General features: G+C 44.6%; 1 protein-coding gene across 2 annotated transcripts in view; it reads left to right on the plus strand.

Annotated features, from left to right (window-relative positions):
• PRF1 (perforin 1) overlaps positions 1-4,592 on the plus strand; it is a 12,774-nt gene extending 8,182 nt beyond the window's left edge. For both annotated transcript variants that reach the window (XM_027840672.1, XM_027840671.1), the window contains exon 3: positions 1,693-4,592. In XM_027840672.1, the coding sequence (XP_027696473.1) occupies positions 1,693-2,821 (1,129 nt within the window). In that variant the 3' untranslated portion in view covers positions 2,822-4,592. The remainder of the gene's footprint in view (positions 1-1,692) is intronic.
• The last annotated feature ends 5,319 nt before the right edge of the window (positions 4,593-9,911 follow it).

Consider the following 9,911-nt stretch of genomic DNA (forward strand, 5'->3'; position numbering starts at 1 on the left):
AAGGAAGGAAGGAAGGAAGGAAGGAAGGAAGGAAAGAAGGAAGGAAGAAAGGAAAGGAAGGAAGGAAGGAAGGAAAGGAAGGAAAGGAAGGAAAGGAAGGAAGGAAGGAAAAGAGGAAGGAAGGAAGGAAAGAAGGAAGGAAAGGAAGGAAGGAAGGAAAGGAAGGAAGGAAGGAAGGAAGGAAGGAAGGAAGGAAGGAAGGAAGGAAGGAAAGAAAGAAGGAAGGAAGGAAAGGAAGGAAGGAAGGAAAGGAAGGAAAGGAAGGAAAGGAAGGAAGGAAGGAAAGGAAGGAAGGAAGGAAGGAAGGAAGGAAGGAAGGAAGGAAAGGAAGGAAGGAAGGAAGGAAGGAAAGGAAGGAAGAAAGGAAGGAAGGAAGGAAGGAAGGAAGGAAGGAAGGAAGGAAGGAAAGGAAGGAAGGAAGGAAGGAAAGGAAGGAGGGAAGGAAAGGAAGGAGGGAAGGAAGAGAGAGAGGAAGGAAGGAAGGAAGAAAAAGAGGAAGGAAGGAAAAGAGGAAGGAAGGAAGGAAAAGAGTAAGGAAGGAAGGAAGGAAAGGAAGGAAGGAAGAAGGAAGAAGGAAAGAAGGGAAGGAAAGGAAGGAAGAAAAAAATAAAGTTACCAGGAGAGAAAGTGGAGCCAAAGTGGGGGACACAAGTCTTCCCAAAGCAATGACTGAATCGATTTGCTTATGTTTTCAAAACTGGAAGGGGGATGGGAGTGGGGCGGGGGGGATTCAAAGCAACAGGAGCCACCGCTACAGCCTGGCAGCTGATAAGGCAAGGGAAATGAGGCTGGCACCAGGAGCCATGATGTGGCAGGGAATCAGGGAAACTATTTGTTGGCACCTTCAGGGCCGAGGGCAGGAGTTCCAGGCAAGAAGATTGTTTCATTTAGTCCTCATAACAACCCTGGGAAGTAGGTGCTATTATTAAGCCCACTTTACAGAGGCGGGAACTGAAGAGGACAGGAGTGAAATGACTTGCCCAGGGCCACAAGGTGAGAAAATATCTGAAATGAGATTCAAGTTTGGGTCTTCCTGACTCCAAGTTCAGCGCTCTCTCTCCTCCAGAATTTAGTATGAGCAGGGACTCACTGTCGACTAAGGAGTAGAAGTGAGTGATAATGATAATAGTCAAAATCAAGGAGGGAGTGTGGTGCAGTGCCTTGGGAATTAGAGTGTCACTCTAATAGGTGTCACTAGGTGACCTTGGGCAAGTCATTTAACTTCAGTTAAGCCCTCAGTTTCATCATCTGTAAAAATGAGTTGTTCCCTGAGCTCCCTTCCAGTTTGAAATCTATGATCCCATGAGATCCCAGGGATAGTAGGGAACTACTGGCACTAATCAGGGACCATAGAAACACAGAGGAGCGGCATGGTCAGATTTTTAGTTCAGGAAAATCACTTTGGCAACTACATAGAGGGTGGATTGGGGGAGAAATGTGAGTTAGGGAGACCCATTAGAAGACCACTACAATAGTTCAGTCATGATGTGATAGGGATTGGAATTAGAGCCATGGTCATGTGAGTGGAAAGAAGGGATCCGCCACTAGAGATGTCATGTGGGTATAACTGACAAGACTTGGCAACCATTTGGTTACCTGGAGTGAGGGAGAGTAAAGAATGGAAGATGGCTAAGAGGTTGCAAAGCTGGGTGATTCGAAGGATGATGATGATGGTTTTCTTTCCACTCACAGATTTCACCTAGTAGCAAAGCCCCCCCTGAATCAAGAGTTCCTTCGTGCTGTCAAGGCTCTGCCCCACAAATTCAACGCCTCCACTCACACCGACTACCATCGATTCATCGCCAATTATGGCACCCACTTTCTCAAGTCCGTGGAGCTGGGGGGCCGGGCCACAGACATCACTGCCCTTCGTACATGCAAGCTGGCTCTGGATGGGCTCAAGGCCAACGACGTGAGCACTTGCCTTTCAGTGGAGGCAGCCGTGAGTTTGGGTAACGCCATCGCCTCATCAGATGTCAAGAAGTGTGAGGAAGAGAAAAAAAAACACAACATCCAGGGCTCCTTCCACACCACCTACAGAGAACGCAAAGTGGAAGTGGAGGGAGGGAAATTCAATGAAGGCTCATCCGAGTTGCTCTTCTCAGATCAGGATGGGAAAGAGAAGTTCTCAGAATGGATGAACACTCTCCCCAGCAAGCCTGGACTGTTGGCCTACACCCTGGAACCCCTGCACTTCCTGCTGAAGTCTAAGAATCCCTGGAGGCAGGAGCTAAGACAGGCTGTGAGCCACTATGTGAACAGCAGAGCCCGGTGGCAGGACTGTAGCAAACCATGCCCTCCAGGGCAGAAGAAGAACCCCAGAGACCCGTGCCACTGTGTGTGCCAGGCATCAACCTTCACCAATGGTGACTGCTGCCCCAGGGAGAGGGGGCTGGCCCACGTGGAGGTGACCAGCATCAGTGCCAAGCACCTGTGGGGAGATTACTTCACAGCAACTGATGCCTACGTCAAGGCCTTCCTTGGAAACAAGGAGCTGAGGACGCCGGTGGTGTGGAACAACAACAACCCCATGTGGAACACAAAGCTGGACTTTGGGACTGTGCAGCTGATGACTGGGGGCCCCCTGAGGATGCAGGTGTGGGATGCAGACGAAGGCTGGAATGACGACCTCCTGGGCTCTTGTGACCGATTGCCAGAGGCAGGGGGATGGTGGGAGCACTGCTACTTCAGTCATGGCCACCTGAAGTTCCATTACCAAGTGACATGTGCCCCCCATCTCAAAGGGCGCAACTGTCTGCAGTATGCCCCTCGTGGAGCTCTTGGGGAGCCGGCAGGAAACCGAAGTGGAGCTGTATGGTAAAAGTCCCCAAAAGAGGGATAAATGGTGGGGAGGGGCTTGTTGTCAAGCCTTAATAGACTAAAAGGCTGTGTGGTACAATAGGAGAAGCTGTGAATTCAGAGTGAGAGACCTGGGTTCAAACTTTGCCTCTTCTCCTTACTACCTGAGTTACTTTGAACAAATCACTTCACCTCTTTGTGCCTCGGTTTCCTCCTTTTTAAAATGAGTGGGTTGGATCAGGTGACTTCTAAGGTCCTGTCTAGACTTGTATTTGGTATTCTACTTATTTAATAATCACAATCATCTATTTTAATATAAAACTTTCCTCCAACGAGGCCTCATCCAATCCTGACACTGGTAGGATAGTAACAGGGCTCTTCCTTGGAAAGAGCAGCAGAATAGACTCTAGCAGAATGGGTAATCCCCATTGGAAAGGACTGTCAATCAGCCCAGGGGGAGCCTGTGCTGAGCCCAGTACCCTGCACATTTGGGCTTGAAAACAGGATGGAGATCAAACTCGTATTCAGAGCCATGCCTAGGAATGTTTGTGCCCAGAGCAAGCAGCAAAAAGCATGACCTCGTTGGTTGGGGGAAGAAGGGCGCAGAATGGGGAGCAGGGGAGGGGAGGACTCACCCCAGTCCACTATCTAGTAGCTTCCTATTTTAGTGAGTTATTCTTGCCAATGCCCCAGTTGCCCTGCCCTAGTTCTAGCTGATATCTATTTGGCTCATTACTTTCTTGGCCATGGACAATTAATTAGCCACTCCATTGAATAAGTTCCTTAAGCACAAGGACTATTTTATTTTTGTCTCTGTGTACCCAACACCTGAAACAATGCCCAGCACACAGCTGGTGCTTAAAATGCTTTTTGACCTATTGATTGACTTGCCTGAACACACCCAAACAACACCATTGTCATGGTTTGCCCTTCATCTTCAAGAGACATTCAGCTCAATCAACATTTTTTTCTGCACCTACTATATGCACCAAAACAGTGCATGCTCTAAAGGAACTCAATGGCATTGAGAGGTCATATATGCAATCCTCCTGCCTCCATACCTAAACCATCTCAAGTGATTCAATATCAGAGATTACCAGCACCAGGAATGGCCTCCTAGACCATCTAATCCAAGGCATACCTGATGAAGAAAGCCCTCTACAACATTCCTGAAAATCGGGCATTCAACCCTTGCTTAAAGACCTCCAATGAGACAGTCGTGAGAATCTAAACAAGAGTGAACTAACTGCTTATATTCTCATATGGGGAGATGATCCATGTGTCCCTTCTAAACTCTATCATCATCAGGGGTCATAGAGGGAGTCCATGTAGACAGAAAGACTAGGAATGGTTCTGCTATGCCTCGATAAACTTATTAGGGGAAATCATCTTCCATAATCGAAGAGTGAAAAAGTAGAAGTTTATATAAACAAGGTGGGGGAGAGGCTGATACTTGAATCTCACTGTCATCTGAACTGATCAAAGGAGAAAAGATGGATATGTTTTCCTTATGTTAAACCATCCCTACATTCCCGGCATAAATCCCACTTGGTGCCCATGTATAATCTTTGTGCTATATGGTTGTAGTCCCCTGGCTAATATTTTATTTATAATTTTTGAATCTATATTCATTAATGAAATTGGTCTATAATTTTCTTTCTCTCTTTTTGCTCTTTCTGGTTTGGGTATCAGCACCGTATCTGTTTCATAAAGGGGATTACGTAGGTCTTTGCCTATTATTCCAAATAATTTAATACTGGAATTAGTTGATCTTTAAATATTCTGGAGAATTCACTTGTAAATCCATCTGGTCTGGATGCTTTTTTTTCTTAGGAAGTTCATTGATGGCCTGTTCAATTTCTTTTTCTAAAATAGGCTTATCTAGATATTTCATTTCCTCTTTTGTTAATCTGGGCATTCTATATTTTTGTAAATATTCTCCCATTTCACTTAAATTGTTGCATTTATTGGCACATAATTGGGCAAAATAACTCCTAATAATTGCTTTGATTTCATCTTCCTTAGTAATATATTCACCTTTTTCATTTTTGATACTAGAAATTTGGTTTTCTTCTCTTTTTTAAAAATTATATCAACCAATGGCTTGTTTATTTTATTGATTTTTTCATAAAACCAACTTCTAGTTTTATTTATTAATTCAATTATTTTGTACATACAATTTTATTAATCTCACCTTTAATTTTTAGGATTTCTAATTTGGTGTTAATTGGGGATTTTTAATTTGTTCTTTTTCTAGTTTTTTTTTAATTGCATATTCATTGGTCTGTTCTTTCTCCGTTTTATTGATGTAAGCATTTAGAGATATAAATTTTCCACTGATTACTGCTTTTTCTGTGTCCCATATTATCATTCTCTTTAATAATTTATTGTTTCTATGACTTGTTCTTTAACCCACTCATTCTTTAAGATTAGGTTATTTAGTCTCCAATTAATTTTTAATCTGTTTCCATGGTCCCTTATTAAATATAATTTTATTGCATTATCACCTGAAAAGGATACATTTAACATTTCTCCTTTTCTCCACTTAACTACAAAGTTTTTGTGCTCTATTATATTGCCAATTTTTGTAAAGGTACTGCTGAGAAAAAGGCATATTCCTTTCTATTCCCATTAAATTCTCTCCAGATATCTATTATCTCTAGCTTATCTAAGATTCTATTCATCTGCTTGATTTTTTTCTTACTTTTTTTTGGTTAGATATACCTAGTCCTGAGAGGGAAAGGTTGAAATCCCCCACTTTTATAGTTTTGCTATCTATTTCCACATGTAATTTATTTAACTTTTCCTCAAAAAACTTAGATGCTATAGCATTTGGTGCTTATAAGTTTAGTACTGATATTGCTTCATTATCTAGAGTGCCTTTTATCATAATGTAGTTTCCCTGTTTATCTCTTTTAATTAAATCTATTTTAGCTTTAACTGTGTCTGAGATCATGATTGCTAACCCTGCCCTTTTTGCATCAGCTGAAGCATAATAAATTCTACTCCAGCCCTTTATTTTTACTCTTTGTATATCTTTCATTTTTAAATGTGTTTCTTGTAAACAACATATTGTCAGATTATGGTTTTTAATGCATTCTGCTACCTGTTTCCATTTTATGAGTGAGTTCATTCCATTCACATTCAAAGTGATGATTACTAGCTGTGCATTTCCTCCATACAATTTTTCATCACTGTTTATCCTTTTCTCCCTCTCTTTTTACCCTACCCCTCCTCAAACGTCTAATTGACTTCTGACCACTGCTCCTCAATCTGCACCCCTTCTAAGAATCCCTCCCTTTTCCTCTCTTCCTTTAATTCTCAATTTGAATGTTCTCTCCTCCTTGAGTCTTTGTCTGATTCCTCCAGTTGTCAGTGCCTTCTAGGGAATTACTTTGGGTATAGTTTCTCAGGAGGCTAGGTTAGCCCCATAGCAAAAGTGTTAGATTTGGAGAGATCAGGAAGACGAGTTCAAATCCTGCTTCATTCACTTGCTAGCTGAATTCATTTGCTAACTAACTAGAGAAATGGACGCTTCCGTGAATATTCTGCAGAATGTTCTGCAAGCCTCTTTTGCCATGAATGGCGTTTCTAATTCAACAAATGTCTCCAGTTTCTCTCCTTCTCAAAGAATGTCAAGTTGGTACAACTGCTTTCCCCGTTTCTTGTCACTCCTAAAAGTGGCCTTGGAACAGAGCTAGGAAACGGACTTCCATGAAGTCCCACTGCTGGCTAGGTCAGTGCCTTTTGGGTTCTAAGAAGCTGGTCAAGGGCAGAGGGGAACTTCTGCAACTGAGGCTGCTCAGCGCTGAGAGGACTTAGGGGGGACGTGATTGTCGACTTCAAGCACAGAAGAAATCGTTACGTGGAAGAGAGATTGGACTTGCTCCCCTTGGCCTGGGAGAAGAGAATGGGAGACATGCATTCATTCAATGAGCATTTATGGCACTGTGGAAGGTGCCGTAGAGACCAGGACAAAAATAAGCAGCTCCTGACCTCAAGGAGCCCACTCTTTGAGAAATACCTGTATGCACACTTTAGTGCTTCAGCCCAGTGCTCCCACCCCCAAGGTCTGAACCAAAGGGTCACAACTGTTCCCTAAAGCATTCCTCTGCTTCCTCTTCATGCCAGGGAGGTGATTCCGGGTTGGCAAAGGCTCTGCCAGCAGAACTCCAACTACATCAGGTCCTACCAGCCTAGAAAGGCTTCAGATACATACTCAGCAATGGGTCAGGGGAAGGGAGAGGGTGGGAATCTGGTTGTGTCATGGGAGGACAAACCTAAGGGTAGAAAGGCTGATCCCCAGAAGACAGGGTCACAGAGGATGATCTGATTCAGCCACAGTCAGTCATGGAACTGTCACCTAAGGCATGCAGGGGATAGTGAGGAGTGCCCAGCCCAGTGAGGAAAAAAACGGATCCCAGTAACACCTAGAATGGCAGAGAAACAGCAGGACCTAGTCTAGTGGGCAGAGGGCTGGACCTAGGTTCAAGCAGCCTCTGACCCATACCAGCTTCATAGCCCTGGTATCTTCCAAATGCCCCCTGTCAAAGAAGACTCAGTTACAGGCAAGTTCCTGACCTGTATCTCTGGCGTTAGTTCTAGATCCCCACACCCTCTGAAATCACAAATCCAGGACAAAGAAGTAGAAATAACAACAACAACTATTGTTCTTATCGTGATTACTATGTGTGAGGTGCCACGCTAAGCACTTTACATTTATCTCCTTTGATCCTCACACCAGTCCTGGCAGGTAAATGCGACTATAATCTCCATTTTACAGATGAGGAAACCGAGGCAAACAACCAAGGTTAAAGTGACTTGCCCAGGGTCACACAATGAGGAAGTGTCTGAGGCTGGAATAATGATGATACACAGTACTTTCCAGACGTGATTTCATTTTTTGCCTCATCACAAATTGAGCCTCTGACACATACTGACTGTGCAGCCTTAAACAAGTCACTTAACCCCAACTTGCTAAGCTGCAGAACAGTCTCTGATGTGCCCTGGTTGGGGGAGGATTTCCTATTATACCAGTGAAATCACAGATCTTGTCCAAAAAACAAACCAAAAACTCAACCCTGTGAGGCTGTTATTATTACTTATTATTATCACTGTTTTACAGAAATCTTTCTCTACATATATTGCTTCGTTTGATTCTTACAACAACTCTAGGAAGTAGGTGTTATTATTATCCTTCTTTTACAAATGAGGAAAGTGAGGCACAGATACAAGAAGGGACTTGCCCAGGGTCACACAGCTAGTAAATATTAGTCCAGGGACTCCAACCCAGGGCTCTTAGTTCCAAATCCATCCTCCCCTGTCACAAGCTCCAGACAGTTTCTTTAAGAACACAAAAAAAATGTACACACACACACACACACACACACACACACACACACACACACCACACACACATCTCTCCCCGCCCCATTGAGAGTGGTTTCTTTCAAAGATTCTGGGTGGTGGTGGTTGCTGAGCTCTGGTCCGACTTCTTCTGAGGCTTCCTCTCTCATCAGACAGCCCAGTGGGACTCGGAGCCCTGTGGGGTTCCCACATGCTCTCTTTACTGAGGTTAGCCCGGATGATCACCGTGGCATCTTTGAAGCTCTTAGAGCACATGGTTACCCCTTCTTATACATCAGAGCCTCTGTGGCCACAACAAATCATTGGCCTCCCTGCCTCTGATCTCTCCCCTTTCCAATTCACCCTCACTAAGATACCGAATTCATATTCCTAAAATGGAGTTCTGTCACATCACTTCGGTACTCCAGAAGCTCTGTGGCCTCCCTCTTGCTTCCCCAAATATCCATTCCTCTGTTTGGTATTTAAAGCCCTTCCTAGTCTTGAGCCCACCAACCCTTCCAGGCTTACTGCACACAGCAGATTCCATCCCTATCTGCTGCTTCTTGTACATACGCACGGTGCACACACTCTTGGAATACATTCATTCTGTCGTCACCTCCTGCTCTTGGAATCCCTGGATTCATTGGCGCTCTAAAGCCCATGATCCTATGACTCTCCATCTGGATTGGGTTCAAACCCCTGCCCCCAAATGTTCTCCCCCCCCACCCCTTAATCTCATAGGAGTTAGCACTTGGAGGGTCCTCAGGGTCAAGTCTCTCTTATTCAATCGTCTCATTTTACCAAGAAGGGAAGCCATCTCTCACTTCTCCCTTCAAGCATTAACAGAATGTGAGCTTTGCCTTTCTGGAAACAAAGACTCTGGTTCCCCCAAGCACCCTGGATTGTAGGTGAAAGACCCCGGGGGATCGGCTCTGGAGACCAAAGTCTGCCTATCGGCCGGCTGAGTCCACCTATGGAGTTAGCTATGGTGGGGGAAGGGGACGGACCCTCAGGATCCTGTCCTGATTATAGTGCTTGGATTGGCAGGAGCAGGCAAGGAGGTTTTATGCGGACATCTGTCTCCTAATAGCAACTCATAACCCAGCCCTAATCTTCAAAGCAATTCTGGGATGCCCATCAGCTCTGGTAGGATCAGAGGAGCCAGGTGGGGTCAGCAGTTCAGCGCTGGAGGCCTGCTCCAGCGGCGGCAGGATCAATGCTGGAGCTACAAAAGCTCCATCTCAGCCAATTCCAGCTCAGAGACCCAGACTATACTCACAGTGAGAAGGAAAGGCCAATATATCCGTGCCTTAGCCTCTGTCCTGCAGGTAAATTCTCCTCCGTTTTACCCCCCAATGAGAACATGAGCCCTTTGACCTAGGTGGCACAAGACGTAGAGTGCTGGGCATACAGTTAGGAGGAAGACGAGTTCAAATCTGACCTCAGAAGCTTACTAGCTGTGTGACCCTGGGCAAGTCACTTAGCTTCTGTCTGCCTCAGTTTCCTCATCTGTAAACTATAATAGCATCTACCTTTTAGCATTGTTGTGAGGATCAAAATTCACAATATTGTAAAGCACTTGGCAAACCTCAAAATGCTGTATAAATGTCAGCTATTATTATTTTTAAGAGAAGGGACTGTCTCACTTTCCCATTTGTATCCTGAGAGCTCAGCACAGTTCTGAGACCGAGGCCTTAGTAAATGCTTTTCCACTCATATTCATCTATGCCTGGGGTTGAGGGGAATTTTGTCCCCCCACCCTGCTC

This window comes from Vombatus ursinus, unplaced genomic scaffold, assembly GCF_900497805.2.
Source record: "Vombatus ursinus unplaced genomic scaffold, bare-nosed wombat genome assembly UNPS02014847.1, whole genome shotgun sequence".
NCBI classification, from domain to species: Eukaryota; Metazoa; Chordata; class Mammalia; order Diprotodontia; family Vombatidae; genus Vombatus; species Vombatus ursinus.